Raw genomic sequence first — 24087 nt, 5'->3', positions numbered from 1 at the left:
ATTCCCCCCCTTTTCCTCTTCATGTGCCCGCTTTGAATACTGTACACGCGTCCGTTCCCACAGTCCGACAGTGCACTTTACTGAAGTCCCCTAATAATTCTGTGTGGGAAATAATTCACAAACATGCCAACATTCCGAAGTGTAATACAATGGAAAAAGGAATTGGTATGAATTACACTGCTGGACACCATCACTATGTAAAGTCAATGTGGCGTTTAAGCGAAGAGAATAAGAGGGCTGTGGAATATTTTCTAGTTACTGTTTATCACGAATTGCATCAACCTTGGACCAGATTACTGTTATTTGCTCTAATGCTGCCCTGGTTGGGGGAGCTCACCAGTCCTGTGCTACGAGAGCTGTAAGTTAAATGAAACGCTTTATTAAAGTGCTGTGAAACGGCTATGTGGGAGGACCAGCTTTGTTCAGCACACAATCTGAAACAATTTCATCAGCATAACCTTGACCGTTGTCCATAATTAACCAGCGAGGAGATTAATATATCTCAGAGTTGCCAACTTTCTCTCTTTCAACATCTGCATGAATGTTGTCGCCATTCCCCTGTGTCGAGTCTTTCAAATGAAACAATGCCAATGTTTTATGGGAAACCAAGCCAGTCCTTCATGTGTGCCTTATGAAATAATAACGTATTGGCTTATGGGAATGGATTATCTATTAAAGCTGACATTTGAGGTTGTGCTGTTATTTTTAGTGCTCTCCTCTGTGATTTGGACTAATTACACTCCTGACTCACTCTTTTCAGTCAAAAAGCTCATACTTAGCCATAAATCTTTCAGAATTAAAAGTCAGAACTTTATTACTTTATTAAATAACCACTCTCTTCTTAAACTTACCATGTGATAAATTTTGTGGTCTTTGAGACTTCAATTTTAGGAAACTTATCCAGAATATACTGTGTCCATTGATTTTAAGTCTTACAGTGTTCAGAGTAAGAATACTCTGTTTTATTGTAGATATTGTAGTGTGTTTTATTTTTTTTCCAATCCCCAGCAAATTACTTATATGAAAATAATTATAATTCATGTTGAAAAAGTGGAACCTTCTCTTAAAGGCTTGCTGTTTCATGGCACCAATAAAAAGGTCTGCTTTATAAACAAGAGCAAAATGTCACTTAAAAGCCTGATACAGTATTTTATACCTCAGTCTCATCTCATTCTTTGTAATGTCGCTTGCTGACTGATTTGCTGGGAACCCTCCCCGTCTGAGAAGCTTTGTAGCTCTGGTGATTTACCGCCCAGCTGACATTCATGCACCTCCCCCTCTCATAAACATTTAATGAGTTTGAATATGTGGAACTGAAAGAACGCAGAAATATCTGATGATAGCTTAAAGGCGATTTATGTTTCAACAACTTCTTTGTGTTCATTTGCAAAAACATTTTTTTTTTTTTTTTAAAAAAAAAAAAAAAAAAAAAAAACCTTTTACAGGCATTTTTTTCCCCTTCTCATGAAATATTTTTTTCCTCGTTCAACGCATGGTTAGTCATCATTGCCTTCAGCGAGACTTTGGGGAATGAGTAGGAATAGGGCTGTTGGCACTGCCCCCAAAACAGGGCTGCCGGCAGAGAGCATGATGGACATTGTCACATTTTAAAATGCTCTTGTACTAATTTGATACCAGGCATGTGATGTCATTTGAAATAATAATTCAGCCTTTTGGAAAAGTGGATCACTTTGCCAAAGCTGCTATTAAGCTTCTTTTACTGCATATATGCTCAGATAGGCAGGATTTTTTTTTTTTTTTTTGGTCTGTGCATCTGCAGTTCTCTTTCAGATAGTTTTGTAGAAAATGTTAGAATGTTTGTTTCACACAAAAGAGAATCAAAAAGCTAAATTTTAAAGTAGTGGCTAGCAGAGGTCAGTAATATGCAATCTTCATCTTCCCACACAAACTGCTGTGAAATACAAGGGCCCTTCTTATAGCTGAAGAAATTGCTTACAAAAATAAACCGGATGAAACGGAGAACAGATTATAACTATGAAAAGATTGTGGAAAACACTGAAGTAGATAACTGGTATGATTATGATCAACTACAAATAAACATGTGATGAAATAGTCAAACATTAACTTGTAACAAGCAAATGTAAAAATTACTACATTTTCTTAATGTGTTGGCTTCTTTAAAAGAAGACATTTTCCCTTTAATGAGGAACATGTGGATATCTTCTAGAGCTCGGTTCTTATGTGAAGCCAGTTGTTTGAATTTGAACAGCCAGGCAATTTACTTCTATCTATATAATTAATTCTGAATGTTTGAAGGTCAGTGTGTTATGATTCTCATGTTATGCAATATTTTTTGTGGCACACAGTGTTCTGTATTTAGTGCAGCCATGTGCTTTCAGCTTCAAATTCCTCCTTAAAAGGGGATTATTCTTTCTAAACAATGGCCAATAAGCGCTGCAGTTACAGTGGGGCTGCTTCGAGAGGAACTCGATAGCATGTGAACGGCTCAGATGTGTATTTTTAGAGCGGGAGACAGATGAATCTGTTCTGTACAGCGTTTAAGACAAGGAGTGGGGGTGCTGCTAAGGGGGGTTGTAAAAATCACAATGGGATTCTGGATTTCACTGAAGGTTGGAGTTATTAGTTTAGAGGTCAGAGTTCTAATAGCAAAACTTCCTAGTTCTAGTGGTTCAAAGCAGCCAGTGTTGATTCAGCCACTGTGATGTGCGTTAATGAGTAGCGGTGACACCTAACGAAAGACCACGAGGCCCTCACATGACGGCTTTAAGACGAGACAGGCCGTCTTGCGGAACAGAATCACAAAATCTTTCCGTCGTTAAAGTTAACGGCGGAACCTTTGTTTTTGCCATGGATTGCAATGAAATATTTTCTGATGTCTAGAACAGATCTTTTCTAATGTTATTTTTAAAACTCTTTCTTTCCTAACATTGTGGGTTGGAATGGTCAAAAATATTACCTATCAAATATTTAGATTTTTTTAATTATAGGCATAATCACATAAAATTTAAATTGTCTAATCCAAAATGCAAAATCACACTTTTATAAAACCACATTTAAAATTCCAGTTCAAATGAAAGCATCACAGCTTTGTTTTTTAGTATAAAAAGTTCTAACCAATACATGCTATTAGCTGTGCTTAGGCAGTAGGCCTGATTTAAAGCATAGGCTCAGTTTTGGCTTTCATAAGATGCATGGGCCTTTTACACACAGCAGAGCTGTATAGAAACCATAGTAGTGTGTTCACACTTTCTTGTAACCATAACCCCACCTTCAGTTTTGACCCCATGTCTATGTGTGTCAACCCGTTGTTTGATGCTATTCCTACTTGTCCTCATTTATTCAAGCAATGTTTTCAGATTCCTTTGATCTTTTTGAATTATCATGAAATCCTCAAAAACAGCTGTAGGTGAGAATGCACAGTGGCTCCTCATGTCACTTGTCATACTGGAACGAAAGTTGGCTTCACGTTAAAGTTGGATCAGCTAAGTAGCGCACCAGCCACTGCAGTTGAAGCCCTTTTCAGTGGCTTCTGTGTGTAATGATTGTCATCCTCCTTTTGCTGCTTATTTGGGTGTTAAATATTACCTTCTATTGTGTGTTTATATCTAAAGCTCTATATGTGTTGGAGAAGACACTTCTGTATGCCCTGAATTGTGCATCACTTTGGAAAAAAGCATCTGCCAAATGCGTAAGTGTAAAATGTATCAATATTGGTGTTTCCTAATAACCAGAAGTAGCACTGCCAAAAGAATAAATCATACTTTTATTGGGTCCTTGGCTTGTTTAAGAACTATAGCTGTAGTGTAATTCCCCCCCCCCCGGCATTTAGGAGGATGGGGTTTGTGTACGTGTACTGATCACTGCCTTTGTGTGTAAATGGAATGTCATCATCTCATACTACCAACCAGTGTTTCATTGAGTAATTACGGTAAGGTAATGATGTGAGGGTCCCACAGTCTTTTAGTGTTGTCATAAATAACAATAACAACACTTAAAATTAATCAGTCAAGCAACAGATGTAATGTTGGCAGTCAGGCAAAGTTATTTTCTTATATTTATTTTTGTTTTACTGCTGAAAAAGTATGTCTATTTTATTGTTATTTTTTTAAATGGCTTGTTTCAACGATGTTGTGTAGGAAGGGTCAGCTATGACATCCCAGGATGTACAGAAGCTCCAGTTGTCCACTTTGCAACCATTAAATTCTTAATACAGGATGCAGCATAATCGTGCCTGCAGGCTATAAATATGAACAATGCCCACACAATTATGTAACAAATCATCCCTGGAGAGTTTCACAAGTGACTTCAATTTGTTATCAAGGCTTTAACAATTTTAGCTATCATTTTTTTAAAATGTTTTGTTGTGAATGGGCTGATAATGCTGCAATTCGTAAGCCACCTGAGATTTGCTCTGAGTTATCTTTATGCGTCAGGAGTGTGGAATAAAAACCCCTGCCTGCTCTATTGCTTTGACCCCAAATTTAATTTCCAGCAAGTAGTACCTGTGCCATCTGTCATGCTGATAGATGGCTAAACTAAGAATCCTTTATCTATTCCTACATTTGCTCTTTTCCTGAGCTGTGTAATACTCTAAATATGCATTAGTAGACACTGACAGACATATTAGGGTTTATATATAAGGATATATAGCTTTGTTTTTGGTTGTAATTAATCATCTATTGAGACAAAAATTTGCTATGTCTCAAAATAGTATACATTGTGTAATCTCTGATAAGGAGCTTGTATATTGTTTTGCAAAGACAAAAATGTAATGGCTTTCCTTGCCTTTGCTGGGTGAACATGTATCTATTAGGAGTTTGCATAGCGCTGTGCCATTCATGCAGAAATAATTGACAGCCATTTTGAGTATCTGTACAATTGCTGCTTTAATAGCCCTCCAGTACAGTTAGACAGTTAATTGGAGCATTGTGTAGTTCTGTCGTCATTGTAAGCACAAGTACACTCAGACAAATCACATCTTTTTATGAGGAAAAGAAATTTCTCATACAATGCCTATATAGTATATAGAGTACTGTGTACGAAGCCCTCTGTACATCCACAAGGGCATTCCACTGGAATATAACAGCCCAAAATATGCAGCGGTTTGGACAGAACAGTGTGGCTGTATGGACAGAAATAGTCTTTTCAGTATTTATTTCAAGATTCTGCATGAATTAGTATCTGTTTGTGGCTACTGGCAGGTCCATTGTATTATGTCCATTTCTCTTTCTGTGCAAAGTAACATTAATCCATCTTATGGGTCACAGTAAGATTCTGAGGTTGATTTTTAATATGCGTACTGTTTTTGCTTGTCTGTTGCTGCATTACAGTAACACAGTGTAATCTATTTAACTTAAACCTTGTACTTTTATTAAAGAACAGTTATTGTTATAAAAATATTCATGGAGTGGGTGAACATGGTTATTTGACATCAGAGCATCTTAACTGGCCAATTTCTATGTTTTAACACAGTATGACAGCAACACACATTCTGTTTCTCTGGTTTACATGGAACTGGTAAAAATGGTCTCCTGCACATTTTATAGCATCACTAATGTTTTTGATGGCAATAAGATCAACCTAAATTGCCCTGGAATTCTTATGAAAGCATAATTGAATCATTTTAAAAGGTCAGAGCATGTGACCATTCTCACTGGACAAATCGCAGTTCCGCATTGACCCATTTTAGTGGAATGAGGAAGGCATTAAGATCTATTACAGTAAATTGCCGCAGTGCAAGGGCATTGCAATGAATCGCTTTAAAAGCGAGCTATTTTACCCAGTGGGTAATCCATTGAGACCATCAATATAGAAGTTTAAAGAAAGCCTAAGCTTCACAAGTCCTCAGTTGTCAGAGAAACACCAACACTGCTTTCAGCCAAGTTGCGCACGGCTGTGCTCTGAGCCCTAAACGCGCTCAGTGATGCTGAAATGCAAGCAAATGGTGTTTAAACCATAAGAAATGGAAAATTTGATGCCTGCTATTTTTCCTCATTTCCAGTGTTATGGCAGCGATTCAAGTGCATGTCTGCATAAATGTTTTTAATGTCGCTGGTTTAATAGCAACGCAGTTGGAGAACGCTCATTGAGACCTACTTTTGTGGAAGTTAAAAGCTTTTTTCCCCCCCCGGTATGAATGAATTCATAAAGCTAACAATAAAGTTCTTTGAACAGTTTAATTGCCTCTTCCTGGAATCGCCTGGAATCCCTTCATTTGATCAAATAATTGTATAACGTGTTTTCTCAAGTGTGTGCACCTCATAAATAAAATTGCAATTGTATGTTATGAAATTTTTTTTCTCCCCAAAATATTTATGCTGCTTTATTTTTTACATCGCTTGTTGTATGAAAGTTCTGTGCAATGTTATCTATGGTATTAATTCTGTACATTTCTACTAAATGGACAAGTGCAATAGGTACCGCTGAATTATGAAGCACTTACAAGCTGGCAAACTTACTAAAAAAGTAGTTTGTTTGTTATATAAATGATTCTGACTGACTGCAGCTCGCTGTCCTTATTTTAAATAAAACAAATGGAACAGAACAAGTCTTCACAGGTTCTCTGTGATCTTTCCCGCACCGCTGTGCTCACTTTGCTGGTCCAGCCTTGTTGCCCAGCCATTTCCACCAAAGCTCTTTATTGTAGCAGTGATATGCTGGCTGGGGGCTCCCTGGCTCCACGTTTGAGATGGAAGAAGAAGGTGCTGTGGCTTCTTGGACCATAAGCCTTTGACACAACAAAATGGAAGAATGACAACATGCAGAAAGTATCTCAGGTGGTTCGTACAGTCCTCGTTGAAGCGAGGGAGCTGGCAGCCAGCTCTTTGAGAATACATGCTCTGCCATGCAGTGTCAACAGATACTGTCATATGTAACCTGAATTTATTACTTTTAAGGTGGCTGTTTCAAGTTTTGGGAAAGGTCCCTCCTGATGTACCCTTGTGGAATATTCTTTGCCTGATTTGCTTGCACATAAAATATAGTTGTATAGGAGGATAGAATTTTACAGAATTTTGGATAGAACAAGACAGCTCACCAAAATAAGTAAATAAAATGTAAATAATAATAACAATACAATAATAATATTACCTTAAGGGTGTTGATAGAAATGTAACACAACAGAAATTAAAGTAGGCCAAAAAAGTAGTATTCTGCTTTGGGCCTCTCATTTTCCAGCTCATAATGTTCACTTGGGTGAACTGCTGACGTTGATGTGTTACTTTATCTCTGCCGGTTGGACTCTGGATTTATCTGTCATTTTAACACCCCAAGGTAAAAAAAAAAGCTTCCTGGATGTCAGTATTTGAACTAGTGAGGGATGGCATTTATACAACGAGTAAATGTCATCAGTCGAACACACAGGGCATCCCTTATTTCAAAGCTATGTGAGTTCCCTCCCCGCGACCATATTTACGTGATGTAATTATGGCCCGTTGTCAAGGAGACTGAAGTTGGACAGGGTGCTTTTTGGTGACATGGTGATGATTGATGATTTGACGATTACCATCTAGCTCAGGGCTTCTTTTAAAAATCGTATATGAACAAGAGCTGGATCCTGTCAAAGTTTTTGTACAGCGACTCTCTAAGGTCTGTGAAGTAATAACAGGTTTCAGTGATCATGTTCTCTGTACTTCCCTTGTATTGCAGGCAAGCACACAGCCTTCCTGAAAATAAACTCGTTTTAAGGTGTAGCGTGAGTATAGTATGTAGGCTCTTAACCAATGTAAGTGCATTAACTGTATTAAGTAAAATCATTACTGGGGAAATCATCATGAAATGGGGTTTATGATGTAGGAATGAATCTCTCAGAAAAGAATGTGGCCTAAATGGGGGGAAAAAAAAAAGGTGTTTGTTGTTCTGTCTAATTATACTCACTACAAATCAGTGCTTGGACTGCAGCTGGAACATCTCTTTGACCAGAACTCTTATTGCTCCAAATGTGGAATTTGCATTATATTATGACAACCTGAAAGGCATGAGCATGGTGGCCAGCTGCCACATTTTTCCGAAAGTGAGATACAAGGAGAGATGGATGTATGTATTTTGAAATTGTGGCCCACAATTTGGAACAGAGTGAGGAGAATTTGAATACTTTCTAATGGGCTGTCTGTTCTTTCCCACAAAAATTGTGTTCATCTGAATAAAAGTCAATTATGTGCAGGTAGCAGAAGCTGACTAATTCGAAGAGGAACTTATCTCTGACACATTCTTTATCTGCTTAAACTGCTTACTGCTTGTTGAACATATGTCAGATTATCGTTCTTGTATTTATAGAGGGCTTTGTCAGACTCTTTTTATCCCGAGGGCCACGCAGTCGGGGGTGGACTGAATATGTACCATCTGTATTATGAATAACTTTTAAAGTAGGATCAAATCACATGTGGTCCAACAATAAGCCCTTGAAATATCAATGAAATACATAAACAAAAGATGTTAGCATCAGTGAGTTGTTCTATAGCGGCCTCAAGTCCACGCTCTATTTATTTATGTTTGCTGTCATCATCATAATCACCTTGCCACACATCCCCATGCCGTCTTACTGCATGAAAGCTAGAAACGAAGGCGAGGAACACTGGACTTATAACATGGCATAGCATGATATGAAATCCATTGCATGGATCATCAGTAGCCTCTTGTCCATTACAAAGTCATCCTGATTTGGTGCCTACCCTGAAAACAAAATGTGTGAGACAGGGTACACCCAGGATAGGTCACCATTCGTTAAGAGGGAAATTACACTCTCTCTCTCTCACACACACACAAACATTCAAATGGAAATTTTTATAGTCACCTGTCCATCCAAAAAACATTTATTGACTTTGGGAGGAAACCAGAGCATCTGGAGGAAGCCTATATGAACAAGCAGAGAACACGCAAACTCCATGCAGACTGAGCCGGACTCAACCCCATGGCTCAGTAGCTGTGAGGCACGAGCACTGCACATTGTGCCACCCTGCCACCCTTATAGTAACTAATATGAGGGTTAATAATTTCATACTCGGTACAGAATAACTTAATGCATTATGATTACTAAGTACGTAGAGAATGAAACCTTGCATCTGAATCGGAGCACATCACGTTAATGTGTGTGTATAGCACATGTTCGCCTCTTCGCACAATTGCATCTCTCTGCCTAATTACTCACACCAGGTTGGCAGCAATGTTGTTTGCATCAGCTGTTCTGATGCAGAATTACACTATGCATGACACTCGTTTCTCAATGGACATTACACAGTTTGTTTTGAAGACCATGCAATATTCCTATGGTTATTCACAGATTATTTCAAAATAAGGCTACTTTTGTCCTTAAATGTGTTGTAGCATGTGTTGCTTCCACACATCATAAGTCTTGCATGGAGGGGGGGTTATTTCTTTACCAGTTTGTATTGGAAGTGTTTAAATGTAGATGAACAGGAGTTAATGTGGCTTCACGCATCCCATCTCAACACAGATGGCAGCTTCTTAGTTAATCCTCAGCGCACATTAGTGTTTTCATTTGCTAAAATAGTGGAGTAGCTGTGGATTAAAATAGGATGTTTGAGAGGAGGGATGGTGTGTTGGACACAGCAGGGGTCCAAACGGACAGATTTATAGTGTGGACTTCTGTGCCCAGCCCCAATTTGGAATATAGTGATATTTCCAAACAGAAATGTGGGAAATGGAGGACAAGATGCAGTAAATGTTGAATGTTGGAATTCTATTACCCTCTATCTGTTACCTGCCAGTGCCCCTTCACTCGCTCCTCTGCCAGTCCTGCTTGAGGTGGTGCTTCTAGGTTTCTTAGATGTACTTCTAGTGCAGACCAACCTTGTGCGCCAGCCTTTTCACAACCCCACATGTTTAGTATGCAAACACCTGTGCTGTGAACTGTTTCCATGGGATTAATAGACTTTAAAGGAAGTTTGCGCTCATTAAACCATTGTTTTGCTGCACTGTTAAAATCAGGTGGCGAAACCACTCTGGATTGGTGTATGTGTGATCTTTTATACTTTTGTGCCTCCTGTTTTGGGGGGAATGGACTTTGCGCTAAAATACAATGTAAGTAAAAGAGGAGGAGTGAGAGGCCATTAAATTGGAATGGAGTGTGCCTGAAGCGTTTCTGCTTGCTCTACATTCTGTGTGTGTGTGTGCATGTGTGCGTGCATTCAAAAAACCATGTTTAAACCAAGTTGCTTTTGTACATTTATAAAAGAACACCAACAGTAATTAAATTAAAAGCAGTGCACATTAAGACACCACAGCAATCACTGTAATTACTTTGTTTATTGATTGTCAAGTGTATATTGTAAATATGCTGTAATTAAAAATGTTTTTTGTAGCCATTTTTCTGCGATTTAAGTGAGAGATGCAATTTTCAAGTGTGTAAACGTATACATATACAGTATATAATGGGTGGGGGGTGGTGGTGTGGCGGAGGCATGGCGGATTTGGCTAGTGCCTGCTGCGTAGTAGGTCTGGCGTTCGAACCCTGCTTGGGGTGCCCTGCGGCAGACTGGCGTCCTGCCCAGGGTGTGTCCCCTCAGCCTATACCCTGCGCTGCCAGGTGGATTCCGGCTTGTTGTGACCCCCGCTCAACACAAGAGGTTGCAGACGTTGGTTGGTTGGTTTTATATTATATTATATATATATATATATATATATATATATATATATATATATATATATATAAAAAAACTGTATATAGAATATTTTCATTCACACTAGTGTGTATGTGTACAGATATATTTTTGATGTGACTTTCAGAATAACTTTTGCATAAACCACTGAGTTCAGTGGTTCAGTTGAAACGCTTCAAGGCAAATTAAGCACTGCAAAAACATGACATTTCCCTCTGTATGACGTCATTTTGCTGAATTGCAAGTAATACCTCCGGCGAACACTAGAGGGCAACTGATTGCTAACGTTCACAACTTTCCAACAAGAGGACAACAAAGTATATGTGGCATGTCTGTTTTCATGGGTTTCAGTCACATTGGTTGTGCAGTGTGAAAAGAGTAACATTTCCCATAAATAATATTTCCACTATATATTATATTTACAGTATATAGTTGTGTAGATATAATAGTGCTGTCTTCAAATGAAATGGAAATGTGTGTTTGTGTTGAAGAAAGAGGAAGTAATTTCATTTCATGGGAGATAATGATCAAATGACAGTTTAAAATGACAGCTGCTCAGCCGAAAATGGTTGTCAATGAAAAAGTGCTGCTTTCAGGGAGCGTACAGCATTGTCGCAGAATGCTGCAGGATGACACACTGCCTCTTCCCCGGGACTCTGCATTGCACTTGATCATCTTAACATTTTGTCTTGATCATTAACATTCCTGTCCTGCAGAAGGGCCGCCCAGCCTCCCGTGGTTGCTGGAGTCGTATTTATGAAGGAATGCGGCAGCGGAACACCGATCAACAATTCAAAAAGAAAATGGAGAACAGATCTGTTGAAATAGAGAAGTATGCTGCGTCGCTGCATAATCCATAAATTAGATTTGTGAGTTGCCGCTGATGAAGCATCTGCTGAGTAGTGACGGGAATGTGCAAAGCTGTGCAAGCCTTTAGGTGATGCGCGGCATTGCTGGCAACATGGGTACTTTGCCCTTTGACCTCTTTGACATTTCTTTACTTCCTTTTACATGGTGAAACAGAGCAGCATCCAATGGATGGCCTTGGGCAATGAACAATGAGAGGCCAAAGACATTAAGACCTTAAAATTACAGATATAACTAGGGTTTCAGATTCTGAACAAGCTGCGCATATTATATTCAGTGAGGCGATCGGCATGATCATTGGTGCTCCTGGGAGCACATTGAGGGGCCAGTACTTTATTTTAGCAAGAAAGATATCATTTATTCATTGCGTGGCATTCCCTCTGCTCGCTCTTGGCTGCTGTCCTCTGCTGAGTGTGTGCTGGGAGGGGAGAGGAGAAAGAGCATTTCTCTCCTTACCTGTGTATTCCAGGGAGACGCATGTGAGAAAATAGTCTGGGTTCTTCTGATAGAAGGATTTCACTTTATTATTTTCATCTGCTTTCCATTTGCCATATGTGTTCTAAAGGGGAATCATGATGTTAGTTGAATGAAATGCAATAATAGTGATATCTTCAGATCCATATTTGTAAAGGATAAAAGAATGAAATATTTCAGTCAGAATTTATTTATATATGCTAGTGTTTCATCTATATATACATTTATGGTCTGTTGGTGTTGACCTGAAAATGTTATAGATTCAATGGATATCTTGCAGAATCCATCTCCCTGTTGTATGTTACAGTAAGCCTAGAATGATTTATTTGAGCAACAAATGTGATGTGATATATGGTCACTGAAATAATCCACATCTTAGAAATGTTAAGCAATATTTCTCCTGTAGAATTGCACAAAGGCTCAGGTTGATAGCATACAGAAATTCGAATCTTACAGGCATGCCATCTAAAATATATGGGATATTCTCCTTAAATTAGAAAATTAAACATCTTCGGGTGTTCAGGTCCTGATACACTCGAGAATAGTCATAAGCTGATTATATCTTTTGAAACATTTAAATTTGCTTTTAATAACAGAAGCAGTCTATGCAAAAGAGATGCCTGCATTGCACAGTGAACTAAATTAATGCATGAATTCATAATTATGAAAATGTGTGCTGAGGACATGTACTGAAAGTAACTGTGAGATGCTTGTCATTCCATGTACATTATTAACATTTAATCTATGCGATATTACTGCGGTACTGAAGATATGACATTCCTCATGTATGGGCATTGACCCGAGTTCATCAACTTTGATTTCCTGCAAGACTTATCTCCAACTTCAGAGATTTCAGTGTCTAAACTCTGGCTTTGTCCGAGATCCATTTTAAACTCCAGATATTCCCCCACAGGGAACAACAGAAGGTCAGGAAGATAATTTACATTCAAGGAATCACAGTGATGCACTTATTCTGTCTATGAAGTCTGTGGGCATTGATGTGTACCAGAAGGTGCTGTGTCATACCAAATGAAGTCATTCTGCTGCCAGTGGAAAGTACAGGAACGCTCATTCCTCTGGTTTACTTTAGGATGCAAGGAAAGTAAACGTGTCTTGTTACACTCCTTTATATATAACCTTCAAAAAGGGCGAGGCAGCCAGTGCACCATACTATTTAAAGTGCAAACCATGTACACTGCACTTCACATTTAGTTTGTACTCTTCTTTTCATTACATGTATTCATTTAGTTGATGCTTTTCTCCAAAGCAATTTACAATGTTAATCTATTTACAGTTATTTACACAGGGGGGTATTTTTACTGTAACAATTTAGGGTAAGTACCATGCTCAAAGGTACTAGAGCCAGAGGTGAGATTCAAACCTGTGACCTTTGGGTCCAAAGGCAGCATCTCTAATCACTACACTACCAGCTGCAATTGTTAGTAGTAGCAGCAGCAGCATTAGTATTATTACTGCGACTACAAGGTTAAGTCAAAAGTATCTGCAATAATATTCTCACTTTTTTTCTAAAACTCTATTGAGGATAGTTTTTGCCTCATCCTCATATTTTTACATAGTTGCTTAGTTTATTTTGCAACTTTGAAGAGCTGAACATTCTGCTGCAGCATCTCAAGGTAAGTGATTCACTTAGGAGGGTTACAGCAGAGCCCCTTGAGATTTGAGTCAGTCATCTTCAGGTCACCATACACTTTGTCACTTTTCAGTTCACAAGTTTGTGCAGGGTGGTGACACACAAGTTGCTGTAAATTGTGACTTTAATGCTCTTACTTGTACTATATCAAGCACTTTAATACCATGTTCCAGGGTACAAGAGCGGAGACCCTCCTGGGACTAGAACCTACAACTATCAATTTAGGGTGGCATGGTGGCACAGCTTGTAGGACTGCTCTCTTACAGTGCCTGGGTGGCATGAGAGGCTGTGGGTTTGATCCCCACTCAATCTGTGTGGAGTTCTTATGTTCTCCTCATGTATGTGTGGGTTTCCTCCAAGTGCTCTGGTTTCCTCCCACAGTCCAGAGACATGCTGTTTGGGTTCACCTGTAGTGTGTGAGTGACAGAGAGAGTGTGTTCCACTGATGTATGAATCAGTGACCTATTGTAAGTAGTGTATCTAGCAGTTTAAGTCACCTTGGTGAATAAGGTGTGTGTGGTCTGATAGCACTACATAGAGTTCACTGGAAGTCACTTTGGGCAAAAGTGTTAAATAAATAATTGTAAACTCCTACTAATTGATGCAGTAGCACAGCAATGCTGTATCACTCACCAGCCCAAGCAGCAGGCTGGCTGGAAAGGGGGCAAAGCAGCAGTGGCTCTGGCAGCCTCCTGTCCCGGGGCCTAGCTTGGGAGTCTCTAATGTGTTTATGTGCTAGCAATCGAATGATGGGGAGGGCTGCCGGATGTTGCAACTGCAGCCATGAGGGGACAGCTGGTGGTATAGTGGTTAGAACTGCTGCCTTTGGCCTGAAAGGTTGCAGGTTCAATTCCCACCTCTGGCTGCAGTACCCTTGAGCAAGGTACTTACCCTAAATTGCTCCAGTAAAAATTACCCAGTTGTATAAATGGGTAAGTAACTGTAAATACATCAACATTGTAACTTTTTTTGGAGAAAGGCATGAGCTAAATTAATAAATGCAATGTAAATGCAGATATGAAAACATCCACACAACCCATGGGGTACAGCTCCTTGTTGCTCACATGCAGTTCCCTTCCAGCAAAGAAGCTCCATCTCGGTTTCAAGAAAGGAAGGAATAAAATACTCACTTGGTCCAATAAACTATGTTTTTATGTTTCTTTCTTCCTTCTTTCTGCAAAAATAATTTCACAGGTAGACCAATGTTTATGACAGACCCTGTTTGTGTCTGTCTTCTGCCCTTCTACTGGAGCAGCATTGTTTCTTCGCAGATTTATCATAAACATTAAACTTCCCGCATATTTTATTACTTTTATGGTTGTTTTGAATAGCAGATGCATGTATTTAAACTGGCGTCACAGTTACCAAAACAATAATTTTGAATGGAGGCTAATGTATTTCAGCAATGGTGAGTAATTTATTGCTCAGAGCTTTGGAATTCAAGTCACTGTGAGACTTAAGGGATGGGGGGGGAAAGCTGGGAATGAATGAATATTAACTTTCTGGATGACAACCGATATTGGAAAAGAAGCATTATATTTCCCAGAATGTCCCAGTTACCCCATGCAAGGTCATTGATTTTATTTTGCTGCCTGAACAAATGTGTTTGTTACAGTGCTGTGTGGGGGAAAAATAACCTTGCAGTTGCCAAGGTGATAACATGTAGTAAATGTTTTCTTGTTTAAACAGTTTAATTTTGTTTTGCCATTTCGTACTGCCTGATGAAAGATGAAAAATGAAAATGTCATGCTGTCACAACAGATTTCACCTCTGGTAATTGCTTCATCTTTGATTTTAAAACAAGTTGTTGTTTCCCTTCAAACAACAGAGTTATGATTTTGAAAAAAGGAATTGGCCTTGGGCTTCCGCTAACCTTGGATATGATTTAATTATCGTTGTACGTGAAATGTTGCTTTGGATCACCTCACTGAACATTGTATTGAATTGTACCATTTTACACTTATCTGGCATTAGGTCAAGAGTAAGTAGTGACTGAAGTCTTCCTTATGTTACTAAAGGGTGTAACAAAATAACACATCAGTTAAAACACCTTCTGACTTAGCTCCAAACACACACTGCATATAGTATGTTCACTTGTCTGGTAAATGTTTTCTTACTGACAGGTTAACATTTTTTCTCTGAAGGAAGTTTAAGGCCAAATCAGTGCAGAAGGAGGAAACGTTTGAAGGCCGACTTTGGTAACGTCCTTCGTTTGGGACTGGGCATCACGCTGCTCTGGTCTTAGCATCAGACATCCGTCTCTACCGACCGAAGGAAGGGAATGCTGTGTGCACCATTAGAGTGTGCCTCAGTGATTTTCATGAAACCCACCCAGAGCTCCAGTGCATTTCTCTGAAGACGTGATTGTGAAATTGAAACGGGATGTAAAAATACCGTTGGACTTAACCGATAAACGGGTTTAGTGGGAAACTGTGGTCCATTGCTAATTATTAGTCATTGCTTCTTTTATTTCCCAGAAGAGTTTTTTAAAATTCACTGCATCTTTTTTCAATTCCTTGTTAGGGGAGTGCAGGTAGGGGATATTGGGATGGTGTGGTTCAACCAGATACGTGAGCTCTGCCCTCTTTCCACAGCCCCCAATCTGAAGGGCCGGCCCCGGAAGAAGAAACCATCCGTATCCCAGCGCAGAGATTCCCAGGGTCAGTGTGCAGGCAAGGAGACGGTCAAGGAAGCGTCAAAGGAGGCCAGCGGCACTGAGGGCAAGGCCTCTGTCAAGGTAGACCACCCACATCCCTCTTACAGCCCTGACCTGAGGTTGCCGGCAGTCTGACCGTTGCTCTTAATTCAGCCTGCATGCAAATCCTTTTTTTTGCTTTTTGAGGATTGTACAATTTAATCCAGTTGGATTTTTCAGTGATACAGTTCTGTTTGGCCAGCTTGCTGAGGAGGAGTCCCTTAACTACAACATCACCCTACTGCATAAACCTGCAGATACACCTGAAGCAGTTCAAACATTTCTGTGGTGACTTTCCTAAGTTATGCCTCCCTTAATCCAAAGTAGCCTTATTATGGTAGGAGTCTGACTGCAGTTAAAAAAGAACAACCTTAGGATTGCTTGCTTGGTAATAGAAAACTCACTGGAGCAGTTTCTGACTATATAACTCTAATGTGAAGTCAGTGCTGCTTTATGGTGCCAAGACATGGAGGATAACAAATAACGACCATCAACAAAGTGCAGACTTTCATTAGAAAATGTCTGAGAAGAATCCTGAAGATCCATTGGTCAGACAAGATTAGCAATGTTCATCTGTAGCAGAAGACACCGCAATTACCAGCAAGAACCGAAACTGGAAAAAAAAGATGGAGGTGGATTGGGCGCATGCTAAGAAAACCAGTGTCCAGCAACAACAGACAGACCCTAATATGGAACCCCCAAGGGAAGAGAAAAAGAGGTCATCTGATTAACACCTGGCGATGGACCTCCAGGCAGACATGAAGGAGATGGGCCTTACCTGGAGCCAGCTAGAAGCAAAGCCACAGGATAGAGGATTTTTGATGTTTCTTGTTGATGACCTATACCCCAGGAAAGGTGATAACTAAACTAACTGGCACTTGTACTTCCCCAGGTTTATTTTTCTCCCATTTCTTCCACCTAGCAGTTTTGTTTTCCTTTTTTCAGTTGCCAGATGGATCACCTCAGGCCAGTACATTTGGAAACTGGCTTCAGTGTTCATTTTGTGTTTGCTTACTTTTCATTGTCGCATGCGTTTCAACCATATGTGCTCCATTGTTCAGCTCTCTGTGTCTCCTTGTTGAGGAAGGTGCTATATAAAAATGAATTGTAATGATTTATAATGTATTTTTTTGTATATCCTAATACACTCCATAAAGTACTTCTAGTGAATAAATTTATGGAACAGTAACTAAAAAATAGGTTTTGGGACAACAGAAGAATATTTTTTTTTTTAAATAAATGAACATAAGATTGTCCTCTGGTTTGTCCTGTTTATTGGATACTTTGGTCAACCTTGCAGGTGTCACTGAAATGGTCAACATCAGGCATTTCAGGCCAAATTTTTCTCTTTGTATCTCTGGTTCCAGGTAAAAACAGAGCTGAAAACAGCTGTGGCCAAGCCCAAAAGTAGCAGTGGTAAGAAGGCATCAACTGACGAAAGGTCCGATGACACGGCGCCAGGTGAGGAGTGCCGGGCCGATGAGCAGGCCTTCCTAGTATCTCTGTACAAGTACATGAAAGAGAGGAAAACACCCATTGAGAGGATTCCTTACCTGGGCTTCAAGCAGAGTAAGTGGACTGCTGCCTCCACGCAAATACACACCACATCCTCACATACCCAGCACACTGCTGCAGTCAGAGGAGGAGGGTGGAAGGGTGTGTCTGCTATCCACAGGAAAGGCCTGGTTCCTCCTGTGAATTTTGACAGAGGAATTGTCTTTATTGTACTTTTATATAAGCTGTGACACTGCATTAGCCTGTTAGGGTTTTGTGTTATTTGACGTCATTACCTCTGCAACACTTGTACTTTTAAGTAGGTTACTGTCGCTCACTGAACGAAAGAAATTATTATGCACTGTCAAGCCTTTAGTGGTGGTAATCTAACTGCTTTATGTGCAAAACATGTCTTGAATAATAAAATAGACCACATCACAAGATTCTCTTCATAGAGGCAACTTCAGAAATGCCTTTTAAATTCCCTTTTTTTCCTGCTAAGTGAAAACAGGAACATGTGATCAAACAGAACCATTTCAGTTCCATTTTTATTTTAGCAGAGCAGCAGTGCTTGTGGTTCGAGAAATAAAAATAACAGAAGTGAAGCTGTAAAAGTAATATGCTCATCGGTCCTCTTTTGCATACTTGCACAGGTAATAGGAAATTAAGGTTTTTGCTGCTGTAATGTTAGTGTTCTCAGTGCTGGCTGAGTTTGAGCGCCTTTCTTCAGTGTTGTTGCCGGCGCAGGATTCATTCAATTATATTTGCCTTCCTGCTGAGAGCTTTCAGAAAACCGCAGGAAAATTGCGGTCCCTCGGAAGCCCAAACAAACTGTAAGCAGAAGGCCGAAGTGAACGTGCATATTAACGCTTGTTAGGCGAACCTGGAACGCCTCCTTCCCCAGTGCCAATGACGCGGCCTCGGCCTAATGAGCTGAGAATACCGTTACGAGCCATTACACGAGAGTGGTATTCATTACCTCTCATTCCATTGGGTAGATGGTTATTCCCAAAGTCTGTGGCACTTTTTATTTATTTATTTATTTTTTTTATTCCAACACTTGCAGTAAAAGCAGAAGCAATGATAGACGTTGCTGCCTCTCCGTCGGCCGCCTCCTTGGAGGTGCACATCAAGAAAGCTTTTAATTGGTCTCGTCGGACGTCAGGGATCAGACGCGTGCGTCTCTGTGATAATGCCTCGGCTGAGCGGCAGTTTAAAAAAAAAAAAAGGAAAAAAAGCAGTGCAAAGGATATAAAAGCAAAGGAGATGTGTTCTATAATGTCATCAGGCTCCTACAGTAATTATTGCTGATGCACAACAGCCATACAAATGGAGTGGAGCGCTTTAAGCTGAAAACCTCCTGTCAGTCACAGGGGTGGGAGAAAGTTGTCTTTTGTTATCCCTGATGTGTATTTGTAACAGCAAGGGGGGAAAAAAAAAATCAATACTGCCAGATCTGCGGATAGGGAAATGCCATTTTGATGAAAGCAAGGCTTTGTGTGTGTTGTGATTAAATTTTGATGGATTTCTCAAAGCCCCCACATGAATTTATTAGTTGTCTTTTGAAAATGTAAAACAATTACACTTCATTAAAAAGACACTAACACAATTTAGATTTTAATGACTTTCTTTTGACACGATTTCAGACCTTTAAAAAAAAAATGAATTGCAGTAAAAGAATTTTGTATGTGCAAGTTTTACAGTGTGTTATTTATCTTGCTTGTTGTCGTTCTAACAGTAAACCTTTGGACTATGTTTCAAGCTGCTCAAAAACTCGGAGGCTATGAACTGGTAAGTATTTAATGCCCCACTTTGAGCTCCACATTGTTTTCTCTATAATGCCCCACTTTGAGTTCCAGATTTGTTTTCTCAGCGATTTAAAAAAAGAAGAAAAAACACAAGGAATCATTTTTCAAATTTTAGACTTCCTGTGTACTGTGTGTTTACTAGGCTGCTTTGAGACAAAACCTCAGTTTATTCCACATTTGGCAAAATGACACAGTTATAAAATGTACAAGTGGAAAACATATGTAATTTTATGGGCAAAATTGGTTGGGCCTGCAAGTTTTTTTTTTTTTTTCTTTTCTTCCCCCCCCTTCCCTAAAGAGACTCTGAAGGAACTATTATGCAATAAGCCAAAAGCAAAACAAAGAGATTTAAGTTGGCAGTTTCTCTGACATGTGTTCAGCTCTAATATGCACAAACAATTTACTTCTGTTAATTTAAATTTGTTTATTAGTCATTTTAAAATATTGTTTGATACATTGTCAACGGGAAATGTCAGGGATTTTGTAAGGCTTCCCAAAACTCTCTCCCTCCCTAAGATAAGTGTGGTGCTGTGTGCAGAAGAGGCATTGTGGTTTGTCTTGAGATGTGCTCTAACAAAATTATATGCATAGCAATGAGTTGAGTGCAACTGTTTGCATTATTTTTGGCCTGCTTTCACATATCGTATTCATTTAGAGACTGCTGACATCTGTAATGAATGTTAATTTGTCCAGGAAAATGATGTCACTGGAGGCACTTACACAGCTTGCGGTGATGGGGATATGTCCTGTAGGCAGTGCAGCTCTTGGTCTGGAGAAATTGTATTTGCAGCCTTGAAGCTGACTTACATTTACATTACATTTATTTACATTTATTCATTTAGCAGACGCTTTTCTCCAAAGCGACATACATCTCATAGAAAATACAATTTGTGCATTACATTAGGAGAAAGAGAGACATAGTTGTAGACGTGTGATTCTTAAGTACAGTTTGTTTCTTTCCACCATATGCACCAATGTTCATCACACAAGTAGCTGCATAAAACTCAGACTTACTTATTAATGTCAGTGTGGGGAAAAAGTTGTTGAAAAAATGATCATGTTTCATATTTTAAATGTGTAATCAAAAGAAATTCATTCAAGTTTACCTGGTGACAGAAATAAATGGAGTGTCATTAAATTTTGCAGTCAAGTGCCAGGTCTTCTGTAACCCCAAGATGTGAAGTGATTTCAGCCGCAAGCGGTAGAACCTCTTTAACTCTTCTTTGGCTTTAAGTATTTGGAAGGGCTATATTTGTACCATAGTCGCCATAGTGCAATTCACCCCATGCAGCGGTAGAATCATGTGGTAAGGTCTGTCTGCTCACACAAATCTCACACCCAAAAATACCAAGGTTTGGACTTTGACAGTTTACCATCTGAGGTAACTTAGTGCTGATGGCCACTGATTGTGTTTTAAGTTTTTGTATTTATGCTTAGCATTAATTTTGGAGCGTATGGCAAGTGATAATCTCCTGCTCTCTCTGCAGATCACGGCCCGCCGCCAGTGGAAAAACGTGTATGATGAGCTCGGGGGTAATCCGGGAAGTACGAGTGCTGCCACTTGCACACGTAGGCATTATGAGAGGTACGTTGTTTCTGCTTTAGCTGCCTGCAAGGGTGCAGAATTCACACAGATCTCCTTACATCTATCCAGAAATAAACAATGTTCATTTTAATGTGTCTTAAATATTGCATCCGGTTTTCAGTACACTTCTGTTTTTCACTTTTGATATAATGTCTTCTAATGTTTATAGCTGAGGATCCTCGGAGTTGGAATGCTGTGTTTCCTGTCTAAAATATTTATTAAACACTGCCTCGAGAGTCTGGGCTAGAAAAGAGTGCTGTTGAATTCACAATATTGCAGTTCGACAGTAGAATATTCCTGTCCAGCAACTGCTGAGACGGTTTTTCAATTAAGCAAACGTAAGCAAGTGTGTCTTGTTTTGTCACCTATGCGCTAATACAAAGATGAGCACTTGTTAAAAACAAGCCACTTAATTGCATTATTCATCATTACGCTGCGTGGTAGTGTGATTTAATCCATTATTTGGGTTAAAAGAAAACCATAGTACTAACCTTTACTAGAAATTGTGAATAAGACTGAAGGAAATTGGGCAGATGAATCAGAGGGATCTGTCTGCTGTTGGCAGCTTTGATTGGCTTCATGATGATAGTAGCAGCAACTTCATATTTCCTCCTCAATTGAGACAAGACGACTGTATTTGTGTGCAGTGAAGGAGAGCTTTCCAGCAGACAGAGTGAAATTCTCAGCCAAAACACAAATTTTCCTGGTGTTTTCACTTACACAGATGGAAGTAATTACCAAATTAATTTGCTTGGTAAATGAAGCTGTTCTTCGCTGTTGTCGTAGATGAAAGATGGAACTGGCTGTGTTGAGGGGCTCTCAGGACCCCGTTCGCATTGCCGCTTTTAGACTGTGGAATCGGACCAAGCTCTACTTCATGGTTGTTAACACAAGTCTCTCTTCCTTAAACGGTATTGCTGAAAGTACATATATAGTGATGGTAGTGTCTGCCTTACTGCCAAACAAGCATAGTGCCAGAATTTCTTTTTTTTTTCCTTCATTTTTAGACAAATTTTTTGTTGTTGCTATTATTATTTTTCTTGGAAAAGCAGTGCCTTGAGCTTACAATCCCTGACTCAGTGAAGTACATTATTGCTCTTTGAGAGCTCCCATTGAAGTAACTCATTTCTGTTTGTGTATTATTTATAAAAAGAAGTCCTCTGTAGCCTTTTTTTGTCCATGCATGGGCCATTTGTAAATGGCATGCCTGGGAGCTCATTGATATTTCAGCATTATAAACACCACCATAGATGAGAAGTTAGACTGTGGGCACTGAAAAAGCACGTTTCCCCCAACGTTTATTTTTCTTGTAGACAACAAAATGCTTTGCTGTTCCTGACTAATGTAAACGCTTGTTTTTACTGTAGGGTGCTTAAAGCAATTTTGCCACAGTTTTGTCTAATGAAGAGGATCGATATTTAACATTGACCGAATCCCCACTTCACGCCTCAAGTGTGTTTAATGACACTTACTTAACTGGTTCCTTAGATTATTTGACAGTGTTGCAAGACTTGGAATAACCATGAGACAATAAAAATGACATTAATAACCTGAAAATAGACTGCAGCATTCTTTCCTTTTCATTTCAGGCTGCTGTTTTGCTTATTTAGGCTGTTGTTATTGATTACCCATGACCTTGTTATTTATTTAATCATCTGGACTGCTCACAGCAATTTATTGCACATAAATTCACTCATGAATGCTCTTTTGCAGACAGCAGGAGCAGTCATTATGGACTTAGTTATTCTTAAGAAATTTGTTTTGGTTTCATTAAGTGGAGTCAGTGGCAGTTAAATGTTGACATTCATAGCAGTTTATTATTTTGAAGGCCGCCTGTATGAGTATCATCATTAGCCCTACTACTGAACCCTTAGGAAAAATACATAAAGTGCATGAGTAAGATATCCAGTTGTATAACTTGCCAGCAAAAAAAAAAATAAAAAAAGGTAGCAAATTGTATAATGCCGTAACGTAAAATGAATTAGGAACATCCATCAAAAGAAATGAGGTGACATACTGAAAGGTAAAACTATATTGAGAGTTATTTTGTGGAAGTATTGCAGTATTTTTGAGGAAGTGGAAAGTGATTGTAACAGTACTATTTCTTTAAGGGAGAAACACAGTCTCCTCGGAGCACCGCATTGATTTTTGTGTTCCTCTCGCAATGAATGTTTGCTTTAAAGTCAGACTCCCAAGATTTCACAGAATGAATTCATGAACCAGTTGTGAATGACAGATTTTAATTCAGTGCTTGTAAGTGTGTTTTACCTCCAAACCATCCGTCTTCCACTGAGAATTACGTCATTTGTTTTCCTTCTGCTGAGATTAAGGCTTTATTTTAGATTACATTCTGTATCAAACACAAGGGGGAACTGTTGTTTGCTTAGTAAATATGATGGGTTAACCATGGATTATTCAGGTCAAAGTAATTTCAGGTATTTAACTTCCTTGCAGATGTTACATGAAAATGCTTTAAAATATGGTTATATAAATATCTGAAATAATGACTTTAATTTCACTTATTTATCAAATGTACAGAATTTATCTTTTAACACTTATGTTGGTAGTGAGCAGAGTAATCCAAGTATTTTATTTAACTTTTGTTTTAATTGACTCGTAAAATTGGCATTGGTTTTGTTCATTGACTTGATGGGGCCAGCATGTATTATAGTTTCTCCTAGTGTCTTGTCATTGCATCCTTCTTGGAAGAACCAGGGTGTGAATCCTTCCAGCTCCTATAGTTCTACTTCAGTAAGGTGGTACTTGTATTGCTCCAGTAAAAATTTCTCAACTGAATAAATGCTTACATCACTGTAAATTAATACTGTATGTGAACCTAGTATTGTACATTGCTTTGGAAGAAAACATTAAATGATGTATTAGTACTTTTACTTTTAATAATAAATAATAATAGT

At 39.1% G+C, this 24087-nt stretch overlaps 1 protein-coding gene across 1 annotated transcript in view; it reads left to right on the top strand.

The window, feature by feature from the left end:
- The window catches only part of LOC108932783 (AT-rich interactive domain-containing protein 5B-like), a 73304-nt gene that overhangs the window by 34082 nt on the left and 15135 nt on the right, over positions 1-24087 (top strand). The window contains exons 5-8 of the mRNA XM_018749358.2: positions 16185-16327; positions 17653-17854; positions 19518-19570; positions 21075-21172. Of these exons, the coding sequence (XP_018604874.1) occupies positions 16185-16327; positions 17653-17854; positions 19518-19570; positions 21075-21172 (496 nt within the window). The remainder of the gene's footprint in view (positions 1-16184; positions 16328-17652; positions 17855-19517; positions 19571-21074; positions 21173-24087) is intronic.

This window comes from Scleropages formosus, chromosome 4 (assembly GCF_900964775.1).
Source record: "Scleropages formosus chromosome 4, fSclFor1.1, whole genome shotgun sequence".
Lineage (NCBI taxonomy): Eukaryota > Metazoa > Chordata > Actinopteri > Osteoglossiformes > Osteoglossidae > Scleropages > Scleropages formosus.
Note: the sequence above shows the minus strand (reverse complement) of the source record. Positions and strands in the feature narration are given on the sequence as shown.